The sequence below is a fragment of the Sapajus apella genome, unplaced genomic scaffold (genome assembly GCF_009761245.1).
Source record: "Sapajus apella isolate SASKATOON/1434 unplaced genomic scaffold, GSC_monkey_1.0 scaffold23, whole genome shotgun sequence".
Lineage (NCBI taxonomy): Eukaryota > Metazoa > Chordata > Mammalia > Primates > Cebidae > Sapajus > Sapajus apella.
In genome coordinates this window covers 24,095,798-24,120,053 of record NW_022436963.1, presented here as the reverse complement: position 1 = coordinate 24,120,053, position 24,256 = coordinate 24,095,798, and the positions used below count along the sequence as shown (strand labels likewise).

Below are 24,256 nucleotides of genomic sequence, written 5' to 3'. Positions count from 1 at the left end.
TATCTGTAACTATCTTTATTAAAAACAAAAAACAAACAAAAAAAAAAACACCTTGTAGAAAAATATTTGGGGTTACTTAAAACGCATTTGGCCAAAAATTAGCCAGGCGTGGTGATGCACACCTGTTATCCCAGCTACTTGGGAGGCTGAGGCAGGAGAATTGCTTGAACCTGGAGGTGGCGGCTGCAGTGAGCCAAGATCAAGCCCTGCACTCCAGCCTGAGTGACAGAGCAAGACTTTGTCTCAAAAAACAAAGAAAAGAAAAGAAAAAGTATTTGGCTTAATCTGCAATGCTATATCATCTGATTTATTCGTACTGTAAAATGGAAAACTAAGATTATAAAAAAAAAAAAAAAAAAAGACGTGACTAGCTAGCATTTCAAATTTTTTAAAACTTTGTCTATAAAATCCAGTACCATTTTTATAAAAACCCCACACATTAAGGATCCACCTTTGGTTAAAATGTATGGTTAAAAATGATATATTTTGTATATATAAAATATATTTTTATTTTTATTATCTATTTAATAAAATATAAATTATATATTTATATAATAATGTATATTATAAAATATATTGATGTATTTTAACCATATGTGTATCATTCATACCCCCCCACACACACACAACCCCATAGGAGACCTTACTCAAACTGAATTTACCTAAGACCTCCTGGTCTTGTCTGAAAACACGGATTCTGTAAGTATACTTCAAAGATTATCATGATGACTAAATATGACATAATGTATGTGGTATATTAAATCACCTAAAAGTGCCAAAAATACTTTAGAAAGTTCAATAAATCTTCGTTCTTATTATCATCATTCCATCTACTATTTGATAGAGACTGTAGGAAAGCACAAATGGTCCAAAGACCAACAAAACCAAAAATATAGCTGTCTTTAAAAATACTCCCTTGGAAAACAACTAACCCTTATTAATAGGATCACACATTTTATGTTACAAATCTTAATCAGAATGCAAGCTGTCCCTAGATACCATTTTTTTAAATCAGAAGTCTTGTAGATCTAAAGCTATGGAAGCTGAAATACCAAGAAAGTTGCTGAATATAAGGGAAAGACATCTCTACATAAAGTAGCAATTCAATGCCATTTTTTTAAAAGATAAATTCTCAGTAATAAGGCTAAACCCTAAAGAAATAATTTCCTAAGCTTCTATTGTAACCTAAATATCTATAAAAGTACACAGTTGGAAAGAAGGCCCTCAAAAATTAAGCGCATACTTCATCCAGACTCTGAGAAAATCCGTTAACTACATTAACTTTTTATTACATAAGCAATACATAAGCAACTTTTCCACATGAAAAAAAGCTATGTTAACATGTAGCACAGAGGTATTAGAGTAAAAAGCTAAAGAAATGACCATAAAATCTGACATCTTACTAAAAAAAAAAAGAACAGTCACTTTTGTTTTATGCATATATATGTGAATTTTACTGTCTTTTCTGATTAAATTGACCACATTAGTGGTGTCTTCGTTAACAGAAATACTGATTTAAAATGTTTATATGGAAACTAAGAATATCTCTGCTATCAAAGGCTGAAGAAGCTCAAATTTTGTTTACACTTATGAAGTGTTACAAAAGTCAGAAATACCATTAGAATCCTGTGATATTAGCTTTACTTGAAGCAACATGCTCTTTCTGTACTCAGGCTTTACCACTAACATAAACACATACATACATAAATATTTATATGAGGCCAGATACGGCAGCTCAGGCCTGTAATCCCAGCACTTTGGGAGGCCGAGGCAGGTGGGTCACCTGAGGTTAGAAGTTTGAGACCAGCCCGGCCAACATGGTGAAACCCCATCTCTAATAAAAAATACAAAAATTAGCTGGGCATAGTTGGTTATGCCTGTAATCCCAGCTACTCAGGTGACTGAGGCAGAATTGCTTAAACCCGGAAAGGGGGTGTTTCGGCGAGCTGTGATCACGCCACTGCATTCCAGCCCAGCCAATAGAGGAACCGAACCAAAACAAAACCAAAAAAACACCAATTCATACACATATAATTTTATACCTCAAATCAAATGACAGCCTTTGCCTCTTTTAATAATAAGGAACCCCAATGTTGTAAGTAAACTAATGTCTGTACCACTCCTTAACCCAAAATTAATCTAAGCAATTGTCAAAACTTTTAAAAAAGTTAATCATCTCTTGGAGTTCCTATAGTCTGAAGTGTTATTTTATTTGCATCAATAACCCTAGCAAGAAAAGGTTAATTCGCTTTCTGTTATTTTCCATTTTTAAGAAGTCTACTAGAGAGAGTACCACATCAAACCATATTACCACTAGACAAAACCAAGTGGGGAACAGGGTAAGGAGGGATAGTTACTAAATAATGCCAGTTCTCGAGTAATTAAGAGAATGGAAAGGGTAAAGAAAAAACAAATAGGGGTGGTGAGTGTGTGTGTGTGTAATCTGCCACAAGTACACTTTAACTATTATACTCAGCAAACACTGACACAAATAATTAGCAGCACAAAAACCCATTTCCCCCAGCCAACTGAGAAGCAGAAAAATCAGGAAGCAATAAAGTGGGTTAAGAGAGTCAGAGAACAAAGCAATAAAAGGGTAAGAACCCAGTCTCTCAGTCCCTGAATCATCTAGAGCTAACTGTAAAGCAAACAACACACAAACTAAAAATGAAACTGGGGTTGTTTTATTCTACAATCCAGATTTTGGAGTATAAAAGTCTCATACATAACTTCAAAAGATCGGCCGGGAGCGGTGGCTCACACCTACAATCCCAGCACTTTGGGAGGCCGAGACGGGTGGATCATGAGGTCAAGAGATCGAGACCATCCTGGTCAACATGGTGAAACCCTGTCTCGACTAAAAATACAAAAATTAGTTGGGCATGGTGGTGCATGCCTGTAATCCCCAGCTACTTGGGAGGCTGAGGCAGGAGAATTGGTTGAACCTGGGAGGTGGAGGTTGTGGTGAGCCAAGACTGCACCATTATACTCCAGCCTGAGCAACAAGACTGAAACGCCATCTCAAAAGAAAAAACAACCCAAACACAAAGATAAAATTGAAAAATTTTATAAACATGTTTCAACATACCAATATATTAAAATACAGACAAAAAAAGAGTAAATTAAAAGCAGAAAAAACTTAATGCATCACTGATTAAATAAGAATTAGATTCTGCCTGTTCAGAGAAAGTGATTCATAAACTGCCATTCTGAAAAATCAAAATATAAGATCAGGCCACGTTCGGTGGCTCATGCCTGTAATCCCAACACTTTGGGAGGCCGAGACAGGTGGATCACCTGAGGTCCGGACTTCCAGACCAGCCTGGCCAACATGGTGAAACCCGATCTCTACTAAAAATTCAAAAAAAACATAGCTGGGTGTGGTGACACACACCTGTAATCCCAGCTACTCGAGAGGCTGAGGCAGGACAATCACTTGAACTTGGGAGGCGGAAGCTGCAGTGAGCACTCCAGCCTGGGTGACAGAGAGAGACTCCATCTCAACATAAACAAACATAAATAACAAATAAATAAAAGTTCAAAATACCTATGGTTCAAAAATAAAGCTTTTTTTTTTTTATTTGCAGCCCCAGCTGTTGCACAAAAATAAAATTTTAAAAGAAAAATGCAGCCGGGCGCGGTGGCTCAAGCCTGTAATCCCAGCACTTTGGGAGGCTGAGGCGGGTGGATCACGAGGTCAAGAGATCAAGACCATTCTGGTCAACATGGTGAAACCCCGTCTCTACTAAAAATACAAAAAACATTAGCTGGGCATGGTGGCGCGTGCCTGTAATCTCAGCTACTCAGGAGGTTGAGGCAGGAGAATTGCCTGAACCCGGGAGGCGGAGGTTGCGGTGAGCTGAGATCGCGCCATTGCACTCCAGCCTGGGTAGCAAGAGTGAAACTCCGTCTCAAAAAAAAAAAAAAAAAGAAAAAAAGAAAAATGCTCAGCCACTTAATGACTGTTCAAATCATTTTCTAAAGTAGGTGAATGATCTCTTTTACAGATTCAGAAATTACAAATGTTTATATTTATGTCATAAATATACATAACATACAATTATAATATGCATTTATTATAATGTATGTATGATACATGTATTTGTTTCTAGTCCAGCTTAATTTGAAAGAACTGAAAAGGTTATTTGGTACTACTAGTTCAGAATCGCAAGTAAATTCACTTAAAGCAGCTGTACAATTTGACCTGTTTCACCTTAACTTTTATTTCTGAATGATGGCCCTAACTTATTAAAATAAAAGATGAGTCACTATAATGTCTAAGTACTATTTATATATACGTACAATTTATTTAAAAAAACCCAGAGGTATTCTTATCTTGAATGTATTTAGTTCAATAGTAAATCTTATGCAACATGCTTCTAAAATATTATGTGGCTGCTTCTTGGATAACTATGTTAGAAAAAAAATTTTTTCGGAAAATTTTAAAAATTAATATTGATAAGGAAATATACATGTATGGTTAAATAATTTAAACAGTCCAACAGGGTGCACAGTGAAAACAGGTCTCCTTCCTATCCCAGGCCTTCAGCGGTAGCCATAACTGATGAACCTCAAAGACAAAAAGCTGTGATTTCTCCCCCAAATATTTTTGTAACAGACCCAAAAATCAAGGCATAAGGCATTTGATATTTTAAGCAAAATTCTTTTTTTTTTTTTTTGAGACGGGGTTTCGCTCTTGTTACCCAGGCTGGAGTGCAATGGCGCGATCTCGCCTCACCGCAACCTCCGTTTCCTGGGTTCAGGCAATTCTCCTGCCCCAGCCTCCTGAGTCGCTGGGATTACAGGCACGCGCCACCATGCACAGCTAATTTTTTGTATTTTTAGTAGAGACGGGGTTTCACCATGTTGACCAGGATGGTCTCGATCTCTTGACCTCATGATCCACCCGCCTCGGCCTCCCAAAGTGCTGGGATTACAGGCTTGAGCCACCGCGCCCGGCCTAAGCAAAATTCTTAAAGCAAAAAACAAAAGAGTATGATATATAGCAAACTGTTCATTGGATTACACTGTATTATTTCAAAATCCTATGCAATTAAATACCCAAAGAATCAGGCCATTTAAACTATATAAAAATACAACCTGAAACCCCTTCAAAAATAAATCTCTAACTCTATGAATTCACTGGTTAGAAAACTCACAATCTATTATATTTGGTATCACTGTTAACAGCCCAAATTAATGTCAAACTAAATTGAACAATTCAACTTCACCAACACTTCTTCCCTTCAATAAAGGAAACCACAACAATAAAAAATCCTGGCTGGGCAAGGTGTGGCTCATGTCTGTAGTAATCCCAGCACTTTGGGAGGCCAAGGTGGGAGGATCACAATGTCAGGAGTTCAAGACCAGCCTGGCCAGCCTGGTGAAACCCTGTCTTTATTAAAAATACAAAAAAATTAGCTGGGCATTGTGGCACGCGCCTGTGGCCCTAGCTACCTGGGAGGCTGAGGCAGGCGAATTCCTTGAACCTGGCAGGCAGAGGTTGCAGTGAGCCAAGATCGCACCAGTACACTCCAGCCTGGGTGACGGGGTAAGACTCCTTCTCAAAAAAAAAAAAAAACCTTAAAAAAAAATTTTTTTTTTAAATAGAATATGAGACACAGTAACATTTCTTTAAAAATGTGTTTTACTTTTGTACAGAGTATCTTTTTGGTGTTTTTAATGTTTTACAAAGGGCCAAAAATAGTAACTTGTAACTAATATAAGCAGTTACTTCAGGGAAAAGTAAAGACTCCAAAAAAAAAAAAGCCTAAACAAACTCACTAAAATTACTTTCATAACCTAGTGTTTCATTTTAAAAGAAATGTGATTTCTCAATGATATAAAGATTCTATATAAAGTATGAAGACATAACAGCAAACATAAATCAGGAAAGAAAAACCGTTAAAATGCTTCTTGATAAATTAATGTTACATGGCCAGACTCTGTCTCAAAAAAAAAAAAGTCCTAAAAGAATATAATTTAAAATGACAGAATATGCGACACAGTAACATTTCTTTAAAAATGAGTTTTACTTTTGCACAGAGTACCTTTTTGGTGTTTTTTATGTTTTACAAAGGGCCAAAAAAAGGTTACTTGTAACTAACAAGTAAGTGGTACTTGAGGGAAAAATGAGGACTCCAAAAAAAACTAACAAAAACTCACTAAACTACTTTCATAAGTTAGTATTTCATTTTAAAAGAAATGTGATTTATCAGTGACATAAACGTTCCATACGAAGTATGAAGACACAAAATAGGAAAGAAAAACCATTAAAATGTCTCCTGATAAATGTATGTTTTCAATGATACCTTTAAAAAGGTGGTTCAAATTTAAGAGGCTGTAAAAATATTTTAAATAGTTGTAAGTTAAAAGTCATCCAGCACTACATGTCACTAGAAACAAATAATCTATTCTAATGGATAATTCATTATCAACCAGACATATCAAAACTAAAAGAAAAATTTACAATGCTCCGCTAAAAATTAAATTTTAAAAATAGTCTTAAGTGCATACCCATTAAATCCAGTGACAATTTTCAGTATTCTTTCCTTCATTTCATCAAAGGGAATATATTCGACATTAGGGTTGGGAGGACCTCTTGGCTCAGGAGCTGAAGTTCTGAAATCATCCATCACTTTCTCCAGTTTGAAAATAAAATAGCCTTTAAATTGGGACCACTGAATCCTATAAGCAAAAAATTAAAAAATATATAATACCATGTAGCTTTACAATTCTTGAACACAAAGTACAAATGCAGAATATACAACACTAATGCTAACAAAATTAGGAGATAATTAGTAATGAGAATGTTGTTATTCAGGAGCATGTATCAATGCCTCATATACCTTACAAACTCCATCCTGATGCTATCCAGCTCCCAAACCAAACAAAACCCAGATGTCTGACGACTTAAATCTTTTAAATGAACTACCTCTTCCTGAAAGTCTATGGTGTGTTAGTTCCTATTCTTACCATATTTAAAACAGTATTTTGACTATCCCTCATAACAAACCTAATCATGGAGGTGTTAGTTACTATCCTATTAAGTCAGAATGAATCCATACCTTCAGCATCCAAGTTACAATGCTTACAGGGACTAGTAAAATTTGTCTGTTATCTGCTAAATAACAAAATAAACTACTTTCTCCTTTTTCTTTCCCTTTCAGTTAACATCTTCAGGCTCTTTGTCACTTAAGAGACAAAAGTTATGTATCTATTCATTTATCATATTAACAAACACCTTTTAATCCCTCTTTCCTCACATTTTACCACTAATATAAGGGGAAATTTTTTGAGGATACATGCCTGAATAGTGTAAATTCCAGGAGACATAGGAGTCAGGAATGCTAGCCATTTCCTCAGGCAGACAGTACTACTATTAGTGACAGCAGTACAATCTCTTTACACAGGTTGACCACTCAACGAATTTACACAAATTAACAAGAGTGAATCTGTAATCACCTTCCATCTCATCCAGCAACCCTATAAACTAAGGCAGCACTTTTCAAATTGTGGTCCAAAGCTACTGTCAAAACAATAACAGCTGACTAGTTCACTGTTAATATTTGCACTGATGGTGTAAAAGCAATGGTGGATAAAACATATATATTTAGCAAGAGTCAAGGCAGTAGCACCGAACTGTACACACAAACTGTATTATCACTAGCAGTAGAAGCCACCATTTTCAACACCACAAACTCATAATTTAAAGTCTGTTTCACTTAAAGTGGAGAAGATATAAAAATTACTAATTTCATTAAATTCCAACCCTTGAATACACCTTTTTAATATTCTGTGTAACAAAATGAGAAATATACGTTAAAAAAATTACGCTGCATATCAAAGACGTACGGGACTCTCAAGGAACAATACCTTTATTTAGAGCTGAACTAGCTGCTATTTTTCACAGAACAGCATTTTTACCTGAAAGGACTGCCACACAAATAAACTCATTTAGATTACTATACTGGGTGTGATGGCTCACTCCTGTAATCCTAGCAGGTGATCACTTGAGGTCAGAAGTTCAAGATCAGCCTGGCCAACATGGTGAAACCCTGCCTCTACTAAATATATAAACATCAGCCAGGTGTGATGGTATATACCTGTCATCCCGGCTACACAGGAGGATGAGGCAAGGAGAATCACTTGAACTCAGGAGGCAGAGGCTGTAGTGAGCCAAGATGGCACCACTGCACTCCAGCCTGGGCAACACAGCAAGACTCCATTCCCCTGACCCCCTCCAAAAAAAAAAAAAAAAAAAGTCTGGAAAATTTTTATTCTTCACTGTGAAACCTTCCTGATATATTCCCAAGATATTCTGAAGGCAACCAGTGTTGACATAAAAATATTATGCAGGGCCAGGTGTGGTGGCTCATGCCTGTAATCCCAGCACTTTGGGTAGCTGAGACAGTAAGATCACTAGGGCCCAGGAGTTGGAAGCCAGCCTGCGCAAACATCAATATCCCATCTCTACAAAATAATCAATTATTAATCGATTTAAATTAGGCATGGTGGTATGCACCTGTAGTCCCAGCTACTCAGGTGGCTGGGGCAAGAGGACTGCCTGAGCCCAGGAGGTAGAGGCTGCAGTAAGGCAAAATCACACACCATTGCACTCCAGCCTGAGTGACAGAGCAAGACCCTGTCTCTTAAAAAATATATTGTGTGACACCAAAAGCACAAGTAACAAAACAGAAAAATTGAGTTGTATCAAAATTAAAATTTTTGTGCATCAAAGGGACACTATCAACAGAGTAAAATGTCAAATCATGAAATGGGAGAAAATATTTGCAAATCTCATATCTAATAACGGGTTAATACCAAGAATACATAAAGAACTCCTTCAACTCAAGAAAAAAGTCAAGCCAATTTAAAAATGGTCAAAATACTTAACTAGGCACGACTCCAAAGAAGATATACAAATGGTCAACAAACACACAAGAAGATGCTCAACACCATTAATCTTAGGGAAATGTAAACCCAAATCACAATGAGATACCACTTCGTACACATCAGGGTTGGCTATTAACCAAAAAATAAGTGAACAAGTATTGGCTGGCCAAGGATGTAGATAAACTGAAACTCTTGTGCACTGTTGGTGGGAACAATGCAGTCACTGTGGAAAACAGTATGAATCCTCATTTAAAAAAAAAAAAAGCAAATATAGAACTACTCTATGATTCAGCAATTCCATTTCTTCGTAGATCCCGAAAAGGTGAAAACCACCCAAATGTGCAACAGCATATGAATGGATAAACAAAATGTGACACACACACATACACACGAATATTAGTCTTTAATCTGAAAGAAATTCTGACATGCTCCAACATGGATTAAACTTTTAAACTTGATGGCATTATGCAAAGTGAAATAAACCAGATACAAAAAGAACAAGTATTTATGATTTCACTTATATGAGATATCAAGAATAGTCAAATTTAGAGACAGTAGTCTGGCACTGTGGGAAGAAAGGTGGGGACTTACTGTTTAATGTGAACAATGTTTCAGTTTGGGTAGACAAAAAGTTCTGCAGATGAATGATAGTGATGGCAGCACAACATTGTCAATGTACTTAATGCCTATAAATTGTATACTTAAAATAGTTAAAATGATAAGGTTTACATTATATATATTTCAACAGGTATTTCCCCACAAAGAATATACACAAATGGTCGATAAGCATATGAAAATATGCTCAGCATTATTATCTATTAGAGAAATGCATATCGAAACCACAAAGAGTCACCCATTGCAACACCCACTAGGTGGCTACAATAAAGAGGAGGAATAATAAACAAGTACTGCTGGGTTGCTGTGGGGAAACCAATAATGTCGCACATTACTGGTGGTAACGTAAAACAGTGTAGCTGCTTTGGAAAATACTTAGGCAGTTCCTCAGAAAGGTAAATGGAGCCTTGTAATCCAACAATTCCATTCTATTAAATGAGTGAATTCTGTATTTTACCATTAATACTTTTAAAAATGGTGAGGATGATTAAAAGCTATTTGCATGATTACTTTTTTCCTCCTTTCTCTACCCTATTTTAGAAAGGGGAATTTGAGGTTTAACAAGCAGATCTGCACATCACAGAATTTTAGATATGTCTAATATTAATCCTGATTAATACACAATTGCTTTTGGTTCCTAAAATTTATCTTTAAATTTTACATCTCCCCACATGCACTTTATATTTAAACATGCCAGGGAAAGTTATACTGAAATAGGATGCTTATACTTTTCATTTCTTAATTATTTTTTGTAGCTTTAACAGTAACCCACTAATTTGTAGTAGCTTCAGTTCAGATTTCCACATGCATCCGGTTTTGTGATGTGCATTTTAATCTCATTTTTCCATTAACCATCTGACATGACATCTTTGAGGTCCAAAAAAAATCACACATTAACATGAACAGCCAGACAAGAGGTATGGGGCCGCAGGTAATGGAAATTCTGGGGAGCTTCAAAGACCTTATGGCACTAACTCCTGAGACAGAAATTAAGCCCCATAAATTGACATGAATTATGTACACACTGTAGTCTAACTTTCAAATAAATCAAGCAGTTACTCTAAATAAGATCAATTCAATGCAATTCAAGTGATACTATGCCATAGATAGATAGGGGAGGGGGGTCTTTATAAAATGTGAGAGACAGCTTTTTGTTGGAGCACAACTATTTGATAAAAATAAAACCAGAAAATGCTTCCCTAAAAGTTATATAATTCAGGGGCCAGACGTTGTGGCTCACACCTGTAATCCCAGCACTTTGGGAGGCTGAGGAGGATGGATCACCTGAGGTCATGAGTTTGGGACTAGTCTGGCCAACATGGTGAAACCCTATCTCTACTAAAAATACAAAAATTAGTTGGGCGTGGTGGTGCAAGGCTGTAGTCCCAGCTACTTGGGAGGCTGAAGCAGGAGAATTGCTTGAACCTGGCAGGTGGAGGTTGAAGTGAGCTGAGATCGCACCACTACACTCCAGTCTGGCGACAGAGCAAGACTCCATCTCATTATTTAAAAAAAAATAAAAGTTATATAATTCAGGCACAAAAACAGACCATGAGCAAATCAACTAAAAATTTGGCAACAAAAACAATTTTCTTAGGAATGTACACTCACTCACTGGATGAGTAGGAATGAGAACAACAAAAAATCCTTAGTTTTTAAAATGAAAATCAAATTATTCTAAACAGATGGTACATAAACAAATTTTCAACTTCAGAACAAATTTCTCCACATAAAATCTCCTCCAATAAAATACATACTCAAAATTTAAATCTACTTTGCCAAAATTAACTCAAGAATTTACTGAAATTCATCACTCATTAACTTTTTTAAGTAGCACCACCTCCCTTCACTTGCTTTTTCTTATTCCCTTCCACTGACCTTTTTTCTTCATAGGAACTCACAAGTCCATATTCAAGTATGTTTCTCTCACAACTCTCTGAAGTCTAAAGGCATTTTTTAGAGGCTTGAGGACAGAAAGATCATCTTTTCTTTTCCCAAGTGGTGCTACAAGTTAGTGGCCAGTGGCCATCACCTTAACTTACTGCTTCCTACCATTCCCAATTCTATTAAGAGTATGGTCCTCAGCCTAACTGCATTCCACAGAAAATGTGAGGAGACTTACAAGAAAGCACAGCAGAGTCTTACTATACCTGTTAGCTACTCCGAAGGATAGCAAATACTGCACAAATAATAAACACCAAATGGGGATTTGAAAACAATGAATAAATAAATCTACTGGATCTGATTACTCATTAAAGATGACAGGTTTAACATATACTTAATGTTTAAAAGGCAAGTGTTTTAATCAGAAGACTTAAAATATCAGATAATTCAGTCTTGATTATATGACTGAGGCAAACAAGTATATTTAATCTCAACATTAAAATAAGTGAAAGATTTGCAAAAGTAAGAACACACTGTGAGTTCTTACACAAAATTATGACATTTAAGGAGTAATTTTGAAATACAAATTACTACCTCTGTAAGTGAGGCACCAAACAAGAGAAGGTTTCTTTTACATTATCATTCCACATCATATTACATCTTGTTGATTAACTAAATATTAAAACAGATCAGTGGAACAGAAAAGTGCAGAGATGCAGACCCACTCATACATGAAAATGTGATATATGATAAAGAACAGACTAGTCAGTAAATCGAAAAATATTGAGACTACTCCAAAATGTTAATAGGATTTAAAAATAGTATGTCTGGGTTTTGTTTTATTTTTTTTCTGATAACATCAATAGTACAGTCACTGTAAAAAACTGTAATACAGAAAGACATAAAAGTAAAATGTATCCATAATCTGCACAGTCAATCATCAACACTAAAGTACATTTTAATACATTTTTCAAATTTGACATTCTGGTTTAATATTCCTTTTCCCCCTCCGTATTCATTATGGGTATTTGCATGGATCAAATAGTCTTTGAAAAGCAAGATTTTTAACTGTACCACACATTTGTACCATAATTTATTTATTAATCACAGTTTACAAAAAGATTTAGGGCCAAGCACGGTGGCTCATGCCTGTAATCCCAGCATTTTGGGAGGCTGAGGCAGTCAGATCGTCTGAGGTCAGGAGTTCAAGACTAGCCTGGCCAACATGGTAAAATCCCATCTCTACTAAAAATACAAAAATTAGCCAGGTGTGGTGGCGAGCACCTGTAATCCCAGTTACTTGGGAGGCTGAGGCAAGAGAATCGCTTGAACCCGGGAGGTGAAGGTTGCAGCAAGCCAAGATCGTGCCACTGTACTCCAGCCTGGGTGACAGAGCAAGACACTGTGTCCAAAAAAAAAAAAAAAGAACAAAGTGGGAGGCATCACACTACCAGACTTCAAACTATATTACAAGGCTACAGTAATCAAAACAGCATGGTACTGGTACCAAAAAAGAGATACAGACAAATGGAACAGAACAGAGGCCTTGGAGGCAACACAACGTATCTACAACAATCCAATCTTTGACAAACCTTACAAAAACAAGCAGTGGGGAAAGGATTCCCTGTTTAATAAATGGTGTTGGGAAAACTGGCTAGCCATGTGAAGAAAGCAGAAACTGGACCCCTTCCTGACACCTTACACTAAAATTAACTCCAGATGGATTAAAGACTTAAACATAAGACCTAACACCATAAAAACCCTAGAAGAAAATCTAGGCAAAACCATTCAAGACATAGGCGTAGGCAAGGACTTCATGACCAAAACGCCAAAAGCACTGGCAACAAAAGCCAAAATAGACATGCGATCTAATCAAACTCCACAGCTTCTTCCACAGCTTCTGCACGGCAAAAGAAACAGTCATTAGAGTGAATCGGTAACCAACAGAATGGGAAAAAATTTTTGCAGTTTACCCATCTCACAAAGGGCTGATATCCAGAATTTACAAAGAACTAAAACAGATTTACAAGAAAAAAACTAACAAGCCCATTCAAAAGTGGGCAAAGGATATGAACAGACACTTTACAAAAGAAGACATACATGAGGCCAACAAACATATGAAAAAATGTTCCTCATCGCTGGTCATCAAAGAAATGCAAATCAAAACTACATTGAGATTACCATCTCACACCAGTCAGAATGGCGATCATTAAAAAATCTGGAGACAACAGATGCTGGAGAGGATGTGGAGAAATAGGAACACTTTTACAATGTTGGTGGGACTGTAAATTAGTTCAACCATTGTGGAAGACAGTGTGGCGATTCCTCAAGGACCTAGAAATAGAAATTCCATTTGACCCAGCAATCCCATTACTGGGTATATATCCAAGGGATTATAAATTGTTCTACTATAAGGACACATGCACACGAATGTTCACTGCAGCACAGTTTACCATAGCAAAGACCTGGAACCAACCCAAATGCCCATCGATGACAGACTGGACAGGGAAAATGTGGCACATGTACCCCATGGAATATTATGCAGCCATCAAAAACGATGAGTTCGTGTCCTCTGTAGAGACATGGATGAACCTGGAAACCATCATTCTCAGCAAACTGACACAAGAACAGAAAATAAACCACCACATGTTCTCACTCACAGGCGGGTGTTGAACAATGAGAACACATGGACACAGGGAGGGGAGCACCACACACTGGTGTCTGTTGGGGGTAAAGAGGGGAGGAACAGTGCGGGGTGGGGAGTTAGCACAAGATAGCATGGGGAGAGATAGCATGGTGAGAAATACCAGATATAGGTGAAGGGGAGGAAGGCAGCAAATCACACTGCCACGTGTGTACCTATGCAAGAATCTTGCATGTTCTTCACATGTACCCCAAAACCTAAAATGCAATTTAAAAAAATACAAAAAAAAAAAAAAAAAAAGATTTAGGGCACATCTACCTCATTACAATTAAAAATAATTATGTAATTATGTGATTAACAGCCCAATAATGAACTCTGTCGGCATCTATTTATCACCTTAGAATATATTTGTGTAAGTGAAATTACTGAGTCCAAAATATGAAGTATATATATCTCAACACTTTTGATTCGACCTTCAAAAACTCTCCAGACATGATGTATCACACTTTATAGTCTCATCAGTAATATAAAGCAACATGTTTCATTTGAATACTATAATCTTTCAAAAATTCTGTCAATATACTAGTAGAAAAACAGTTTAATTTGCATTTCCTTCATTGCTAATGAAACTGAGTATTTTTACCTGGTTTTTTTTTTGGCCCACCAGACATTTGTTTTGTGTGTTAATAGGTCCTTTGCAATCCCTCAACCCAGGGCTTCTTCAACGTTGGCACTACTGTTCTTTTCTTGTCTTGTCTTGTCTTTTCTTCTGTGAGACAGAGTTTCACTCTTGTTGCCCCGGTTGGATTGCAATGGCTCAATCATGGCTCACTGCAACCTCCACCTCCCAGGTTCAAGCCTCAGCCTCCTGAGTAACTGGGATTACAGGCACCCACCACCATGCCTGGATAATTTTTATATTTTTGGTAGAGACGGGGTTTTGCCATGTTGGTCAGGCTGGTCTCAAGCTCTTAACCTCAGGTGATCCACACATCTCAGCCTCCCAAAGTGCTGCGATTATAAGCATGAGCCACTGGGCCCAGCCACTACTGATATTTTCTAGTTGGATATAATTCTTTGTCATAGAAGGATGTCCTTTGTATTGTAGGATGTATGACTATATTCCTGGCCTTGACCCACTAGAAACCTGTAGCACACCACCCACATTAGTTGTGACAACCACAAATGTCTCCAAACATTATCAAATATGTTCCCTGGGAGACAAAAACTGTCTCCAGTTAAGAACCATAGGCCTCTTGCCCACCTCTCTAAAATTAATGTCTTTTGCTTATTTTTGTGTTATTATGGAAAAAATAAATTATGTGATACAAACATGAACATAATTTTTGAATTCTCATTTTATATTGACTGCTTTAAAGAAAAAAAGTACTGTTTTTGGCTGGGCGTGGTGGCTGACACCTGTAATCCCTGCATTTTGGGAGGCCCAGGCAGGTGGATCACCTGAGGTCACGAATTCGAGTCTACCCTGGCCAACACGATGAAACCCCATTTCCACTAAAAATACAAACAATTTGCTGGGCATGATGGCATGCGCCTGTAATCCCAGCTACTCAGGAGGCTAAGACAGGAGAATCGCTTGAGCCCAGGAGGCAGACATTGCAGTAAGCCGAGATGGTGCCACTGCACTCCAGCCTGGGCAACAAAGAGCAAAAGATTGTCTCCAAAAAAAAAAAAAAAGTATATATTTTTTAATATAAATGATGAAATGACACTAAAATATCTCATTTTTCTTATTTCGAAATTACCTTGAAGTGTTATATATTTTCTTGCTCAGAATCTCGTATCTGAAGGTGCCATGGTAGCTGCTTTGAAGCAATAAAGTTTTGACATAAATTCTAAAGGGAAAGTATTTGCCACTGAAAGTGAATTTTTCAAATTAGAGTGCTAAACGGTTGTACATATAAAGGATCCAATGAGGTGAAAAAAGCTTCAGAAGGTAACACAAACTTTGAGACAATAGCTCAGTGTAAACTTGGGTTTCTTTCTTGGCAACTTACATACTCATGATGAGGATTCTAAAAATACCTTAAGATTAAAATTACTATCTACTCAGCCATCTCTCCCTACCAATTAAAAAAGAAAGTCCAACCAATAGTATGTTCTAGTTAGCCTGACTTGTGCTTAATTTTTTGTGCCCTTATGAAAATGTCCCTCACTGGGCGGATCACAAGGTCAGGAGTTTGAGACCAATCTGGCCAGCATAGTGAACCCGTCTCTACTAAAAACATAAAAATTCACTGGGCATGGTGGTGCATGCCTGTATCCCAGCTACTTGGGAGGTTGAAGCAAGAAAACTGTTTGAACCCAAGAGGCAGAGGTTGCAGTGAGCCGCTATCACACCACTGCACTCCAGCCTGGGTGACAGAGTGAGACTCTGTCTCAAAAAAAAAAAAAAAAAAAAAAAGAAAAAGAAAGAAAATGTCCCTAAAATCTATCACTATACCAACATGGACTCCTCCCTTCTATACAAATGCTATACCAAAGATGACTCTTAACAACATGGCTCAGAATGACCACAGCCAAGAAGAAATGTTAGTTTTTTTTTTTTTTGTTTTTTTTTTTTTTTTTTTGTTTTTGAGACGGAGTCTCGCTCTTGTTACCCAGGCTGGAGTGCAATGGCGCGATCTCGGCTCACCGCAACCTCCGCCTCCTGGGTTCAGGCAATTCTCCTGCCTCAGCCTCCTGAGTAGCTGGGATTACAGGCACGCACCACCATGCCCAGCTAATTTTTTGTATTTTTAGTAGAGACGGGGTTTCACCATGTTGACCAGGATGGTCTCGATCTCTTCACCTCGTGATCCACCCGCCTCGGCCTCCCAAAGTGCTGGGATTACAGGCTTGAGCCACCGCGCCCGGCAGTTTTTTTTTTTAACTTGTACTAGCTTAACAGCTGAAGTGGATCTACCTTCCTCCTTGCAACTAGGGAGTCACTTTTCTCTCCACTTTTGCTACTGCTTTTTACCACCTCCTCTACAATGTACCTGATACCAATTCCAACCTGCCATCAACAGGGACTGGTCTATCCCTTCACCCCCACATGTACCAGACAGGACTGGGTAGGTAGAACCTGGGCCCTTCTTTTCATTCCACCAACTCAGCTCTAACATCAAGGTCAACAACAGTTAACAAGTTCCGAAGAAATATAAGACAATCCTTGACTAACAAAATTACTTCTTCCTGCCAGCCGGTGTGCTTAAAATAATAAAAAAACAAAATTCATTTGGAAAGCCAGACTTACAGATATTAAACAAATAGAAAATAACACAGCATAAACACTTAACTGCATCTTAACTGCAGAGATTTCAGTGATGGTACAAGAGAACCTAAAGATCACAATGCAGGTTTAGAACTCATCAAGGAAAGGCCTCAGGACAAAGTTGGAACTTTAAGCTGAACCTTATAGAAAAAGGAATTGGAAATATACTGACTTAAGTGAAGCAGGGAGCAAGTGTTTAATATAAACAATAAATGAGTGTCTCAAACTCAGCACTATGGACATCTTGAGCCAGAGTTTTAGGTTGTAATGAGCTGATGTCTGTGTGCATTCTAAGATATTTGCATCCCTGACCTCTATCCAGTAGCAATCCTCACTCCAAGTGGTAACAAAATGTCTCTAGCCACTGCCACATGAACCATGGGAGGCAAGTGGTGCCTGGTGGAGAACCACTGCAATACACAATCCCTTTTGTTAACATCTTACTGCTTACTGGTTCCCTAAAATAATAAGGCTGGGGAAATCAGAACTGCCAAAATCAAAGTCACAAAATTTGAAAAATAATATTTGTGGCACTTGTATATACATCTTTTTAAAGAAAGAGGGAAAGAAATCTAAATAATCTAAATCTAATATACAGGTGATTCATTTTAAAAATAAATACTCAGCATTAAAATCCATCTTATGAATCACTTTCAGTTGTACAGGACATAATACTATGAAGATCTAAATTTTTTTTTCTTAGGTATAGTCATCTTTGTATTAAGTAGAGGGGAGAAAATCCCCATCCATCCAACTCAAAGACCAATGCATGTGGTATACAGCAAAGAAGACAATAATCCTTCTACCATTTTAGAATTTATGGAAACTGAAAGATATGTAAATGATTAAAGCTTAAAATCTCTGTAAGTGAAATATAAAAAGTGGTGAGGGATTACCATACATTTTAATACACAAGTTTTATCCTGAAGAATCTTGAGTTTGAAAGCAAAGACAAGTATCTTAACAATGTCTGATAGGCTGGCTTTTAATATTTTGATATTCATCTATTTTGTGTAATTTTATATACAGATTACTTTCACTGCTATTTTAAAGTATACCCCAGAGTTATGCACTACTTTAAAATTACCGATCAAATAAGTAATAATTATCTGGAGTGCATTTTTCTAAATCTCATACTTTCAAAAGAAGAAAAAAATCCTTAAAAGCAAAGTACCTATCACAAGAGAAATCTGTACTTTGGTTTAAGGACTGAATATGTGGAAAATGAACACATCGACACTATTAAATAAATTAACCCTTCCTGGGAATTTCCCTCTACACATGATGAAACTAAAAAGATGAACTGAAAATATTTTATTGATACATAATTATATGTATTTACAGGATATATGTGATACTTTGATACATGTATGCAATGTGTACTGGTCAAATCGAGATTTGGGATATCCATTTCAAACATTTATCATTTCTTTGTGTTGGGAACATTTTAAATCTTCTTTAGCTATTTTGAAATATATAATAAATTATTGACTACAGTCATCCTACTGTGCTATCAAATACTAAAAAGTATTCCTTTTATCTGACTACTTTTGTACCCATTAACCAACTTCTATTCATCCCTGGCTCCCCACCCTTCTCAGCCTCTGATAACCCTCAATTTACTCTCTACCTCCATAAGATCAACTTTTTTAGCTCTGACATGCTGCATGAAAGCATGTGATATTTGTCTTTCTGTGCCTGGCTTATTTCGCTTAACATAATGACCTCCAATTCCATTCACACTGCTGCAAATGATAAGACTTCATTCATTCTTTTTATATCTGAGTTGGATTGTATTCCACTGTACATGTAGTGTGTGTGTGTGTGTGTGTGTGTGTGTGTGTGTGTCTCCATTATGGATATTTAGGTTGATTATCTTCACTACTGTAAACAATGCTGCAATAAATATGAAAGTGCAGGTATCAGCCAGGCACCATGGCTCACACCTGTAATACCAGCACTTTGGGAGACCAAGACAGGCCAGAACACTTAGGTCAGTTCAAGACCAGCCTGGCCAACACGGTGAAACCTTGTCTCTACTAAAACTACAAAAATTAGCCAGATGTGGTGGTGTGTGCCTATAGTCCCAGCTACTCAGGAGGTTGAAGCAGGAGAATCACTTGAACTTACGAGGCGGAAGCTGCAGTGAGCCAAGACTGCACCACCGTACTCCAGCCTGGGCAACAGAGTGAGACTCTGTCTCAAAAAAGGAAAATAAAGAAAAAAAGAATGGGCAGGTATCTCTTTGACATGCTGATTTCTTTTCTTTTGGACATTTATCCAGCAATGGGGATTGCTAGGTCAGATGGTAGACCTATTCTTATGTTTCTCAGGAACCTCTACAATGTTTCCCATAGTGGCTGTACTAAACTATATCTCCACCAGCAGTGTACTAGCGTTTCCCTTTTTCTGCACCCTTGCGAGAATCTGCTATTTCTTTTTCTTTCCTTTTTTTAGACAGGGTCTCACTCTGTTGGCCAAACTGGAGTGCAGTGGTGCACAATCTCACCTCACTGCAACCTCTGCCTCCTGCGTTCAAGTGATGTTTCCGCCTCAGCTTCCTGAGTAGTTGGGACTAGAGGTACACGCCACCATGCCTGGCTTGTCTTTCTGCTAAAAGCCATTTAACTGGGGTGTATAACATCTCACTGTAGTAGTGATTTACATTTTTCTGATGATTAGTAATACTGAAAATATTTTCATATACCTGTACATCTTCTGAAAAATGTTCAGATAATTTGCCAATTTTAATTGGATTTTCTGGTTTTGCTTTTGAGTTCCTTACATATTCTACTTACCAATCCCTTGTCAGAAAGATAGTTTGCAAATATTTTCTCCCATTCCACTTCCTTCACTCTGCTGACTTTTCCCTTCTTGTGAGGAGGCTTTTTAGCTTGATGCCTTTCATCTATTTTTGCTTTCGTTGACTATGCATTTGAGGTCTCACCTGCCTTTGCCCGGACCAATGATCTGAATTGTTGGAAATGTTTTTTAAGAACAAAACTAGGGCCAGGCATGGTGGTCCATGCCTATAACCCCAACACTTTGTAAGGCTGAGGCAGGAAGACTACTTGGGCCCAAGAGTTCGAAACCAGCCTGGGCAACATAATGAGATCCTGTATCTACAAAAAATTTAAAAATTATCCAGGCATGGTGGCACATGCCTGTAATCCTAGCTGCCCAGGAAGCTGAGATAGAAGAATTGCTTAAACTCAGAAGTTCACGGCTGCAGTGAGCTGTGACTGTGCCACCACACTGCAGCCTGGGTGAAAGATAAAGAGTCTCTAAAAAACAAAACAACACTATAGCTTGCTGCGGTCTCATCCCTCCAAAAGAAGTTATTTAAAAAGTAGTACTCGTCATTATCAAACTGAGCTAGGATTTTTGAAGACTAAGAAATTGGAGGAAAATATGGGTCCACCAACTGGTAGGAATCTCCATATCCTGAGTAATAACAGCAAATTTTCTGAGTTACCTGGAAAATTCTACACAAAAAAACTATAGATTCAGAGGGAAGAGGAGGAGTTAAAACTACTGATTTAATGATGGCATCATTTAACACTCTTTTTAAAAGGTGCATTGTTTAAAAGACATTTATAAAAAGAAGGGAAGTAATCAGAAAATTTTAAGAGTGGTACAAGAAGTCCAAAGTCTAAATGTCCAGCTTAAAAAGAAAAAAATACATATACACACAGAAAATGGAGAAGAAACCAACAATTATTTTTAACCAAAAACATTTTCTAAAATGGAAAATAAGCATCGGTGAGGATACAGAGAAACTGGGACCATCGGGCAATGCCGATGGGAATCTAAAATGGTGCAGCCATTGTGGAAAATGGTTTCTCAAAAATTAAACACAAAACTACCATATGATCCAGCAATCCTACTTCTAGGTATATACCCAAAAGAAGTGAAAGCACAGACTTAGAAACTTGTACACCAACGTTCATGGCAGCATTATTCACAACAGCCAAAAGGTAAAAACAACCCTGAACCCTGAAGGCATTATATGAAGTAAAATAAGCCAGACATGAAATATTTTATGTCACTTAAGTGAGGTATCTAAAATCCATCAAATTCAAAAACACGTAAACTAGACAGAAATTGGGAGGAAGGAAGAATGGTCATTATTGTATAATGGGTATAGAATTTATATTTGGGACAATGATAAGGTTCTGGAAATGAATAGTGATGATGGTTGCACAACACTGTGAATGTACTTAATGCCACCAAACTGTACACTTAGCAACGATTAAAAAGTGGTTAAATTTCATTTTATGCATATGTTCCCCTCAACCAACCAATCTGTAAATAATTCCCAGAATTAAAAAACACTAATTTTCAAATTAAGAGAACTCACAAGAGTTGATGTAGAGTGACCAACACAAGGGTTGACTAACAGACTCACAGAAAAGGACACTGTAGTAAGACTGCATAATTCTGGAATCAAAGAGAAGATTTTACAGAACTCCAGGGACATAAACCAGGTCACAAACAAAGAGGGCTCCAGACTTAACAGCTGTCAAAGAAAGCAATGAAAAAAATTCCTTCAAAATTCAAAATAATTCACAATCTAGAATAACCAGACTATCAAATAAGTAGAATAAACACCTTTTCAGACACTGAAAGTATAAAAAGAAAACTTATTATTGTGCCTTATCTCATTCCACCAAAACAACGATGTAAAAGAAGAAAGACAATGACATGGTATCTAGAAAGGGTTAATTATTTTCTGTGTTGATAACAGGTTTTGAATGATAAAAAAGGGTCTCCCATCATAAGATGGTAGGATTTTCATCTTCATCATAATATGGTAGGATTAAAGCAGGTCTAGAGAGCAATCAGTCCAGAATGGAGTAGTTAAGAAGGCTTGACAATAATTTTTTTTTTTTTTTTTTTTGAGACGAAGTTTCACTCTTGTTACCCAGGCTGGAGTGCAATGGCGCGATCTCGGCTCACCGCAACCTCTGCCTCCTGGGTTCAGGCAATTCTCCTGCCTCAGCCTCCTGAGTAGCTGGGATTACAGGCACGCACCACCATGCCCAGCTAATGTTTTGTATTTTTAGTAGAGGCAGGGTTTCACCATGTTCACCAGGATGGTCTCGATCTCTTGACTTCGTGATCCACCCGCCTCGGCCTCCCAAAGTGCTGGGAGTACAGGCTTGAGCCACCGCACCCGGCAATAAATTTTTTTAAACATGAAATTGATATGTAAACAACTAAAATTTGGGGTTCAATTAGTCATAAGCATATAGAAAATTAAATTTAAAAAATAATATTCACAGAGACAAATGTATATATTCAACGTTAATGTGACCAAAATTTCAATGTAATTATTTTGCAAAAATATGAGCAATTAAAGTGGGAAGTATGTGTGTATGCATTGAGAAGGAGCAGGTAAAAGAAACTAAATCTTAACTTCCATTAGTAAGAGATCAGAAATTTCTAAACAAAATTAAGGGGAAATGTAACATTATAAGGCTGTACCTTAGAAATAGGAAGGTAAACACCAAAAGAAACAACGAAATGACTTTAAAGCAGTTTTACTTGCAGCTCAAAAAATAAAAACAATTTACAGTGGTTGCCTCTCAGGAGTAAGAAATTAAAGTATACAGTAGGAGGTTTTTTTTGGTGGTCTTTGTTGTATTAATGCACTAAAATGTGTGCATGTAACTTTAATAAAAGTAAAAACTAAGTGATAAAAAAATCAATTTAAAAAGAGTCAGGTGGTGCTCTGGAGTCTGGAAGCAAGACTGGGTTGAAATCTTAGTTCGGCCACTTTCTCATTTCTAGGGCCTAAGGCAGATAACCTTAGCCTCTCTGTTTCGTGAAACAAGGATAACATTTACTTCTGTTGCTTTGAGGATTAACATTAGTGCAAACAAAGTGCTTAGCAAAGTGGCTGACACATAGTAAGCACCCAATGGTTGTTCTTCCTCAAAAAACTCAGGATAGGCGGAACATCTGAGTAATACATTGGATATATGCAGAGCTTTGGGGATAAGGATAGTGTCCTGAAATGACATTAGTAAGGACTGGAACAGTGAGAAAGACCTGTGTTACACCATAAAAAGATGCTAGGGCTTATACTGGCATTCTCTATGGCTTAGAAATACTTCTAGAGGCACTTTATATATCCTCTTTGAGAGAAAAAATTTCTACCCAATGTTGCTTTTCCACCCGTTCACAAAACTGCTCGTTTTTTTAAAAAAATGAAATATTCCTTTCCTTTCTTTGGAGTGCCATGGCACAATTTTGGCTCACTGCAACCTCCACCTCCACCTCCACCTCACCGGTTCAAGCGATGTTCTTGCCTCAGCCTCCTGAGTAGCTGGGATTACAAGGGCGTGTCACCACGCCCAGCTTTTTGTTTTTTGTATCATTAGCAGAGGGTTAATAATACAAAAAAAAAAAAACATGGTTTTACCATGTTGGCCAGGCTGATCTCCAACTCCTGGGCTCAGGTGATCCACCCGCCTTGGCCTTCCAAAGTGCTGAGATTACGGGTGTGAACCATTGCGCCCGGCTATAAAATTAAATGAAAAATTTCAACTAAGAGAGAAGTATAAAGAAGAGGGAATAAACCCTACATATTGCTTAGCTTTGTCAAACCTCAGCTAGTTACATTTTTATAGCTCTTGATAAACTAAAAGACATATACGTTATACTTATTCCAAAAATTCTTTGACTCCACCAGATTTCCAATCCATTGATTCTATTACCTTTTTACTGTCCCTCACCTCTCTGACAACTCTCTCCCTTTATTACCCAACTTCAATTATAATAATTATAATCAGGCTGGGCATGGTGGCTCATGCCTGTAATCCCAGCACCTCCAATACCCAGATAGCGCCACTGCACTCCAGCCTAGGCAACAGAGGGAGACTCTGTCTCAAAAAAAAAAAAAAAAAAAAAAAAAAAAAAAAAAAAAAAAAAAAAAA

The 24,256-nt window shown here is 37.3% G+C and overlaps 1 protein-coding gene and 2 long non-coding RNA genes across 4 annotated transcripts in view; 2 read left to right on the top strand and 1 right to left on the bottom strand.

Annotated features, from left to right (window-relative positions):
- PPP4R2 (protein phosphatase 4 regulatory subunit 2) overlaps positions 1-24,256 on the bottom strand; it is a 74,735-nt gene that overhangs the window by 14,178 nt on the left and 36,301 nt on the right. The window contains exon 3 of one of the 2 annotated variants that reach the window (XM_032290484.1): positions 6,517-6,687. The exons of the other annotated variant lie outside the window; for it this stretch is intronic. Coding sequence (XP_032146375.1) covers positions 6,517-6,687 — 171 coding nt within the window. The remainder of the gene's footprint in view (positions 1-6,516; positions 6,688-24,256) is intronic. 2 annotated transcript variants of the gene reach the window in all.
- Positions 2,303-19,162, top strand: LOC116559522. Its single transcript, XR_004272489.1, has 3 exons — positions 2,303-2,426; positions 18,019-18,023; positions 19,129-19,162. It is a non-coding gene; the product is annotated as an uncharacterized LOC116559522 (long non-coding RNA).
- LOC116559524 lies at positions 2,423-14,566 on the top strand. The gene is made up of 3 exons (XR_004272491.1): positions 2,423-2,438; positions 8,365-8,369; positions 14,483-14,566. It is a non-coding gene; the product is annotated as an uncharacterized LOC116559524 (long non-coding RNA).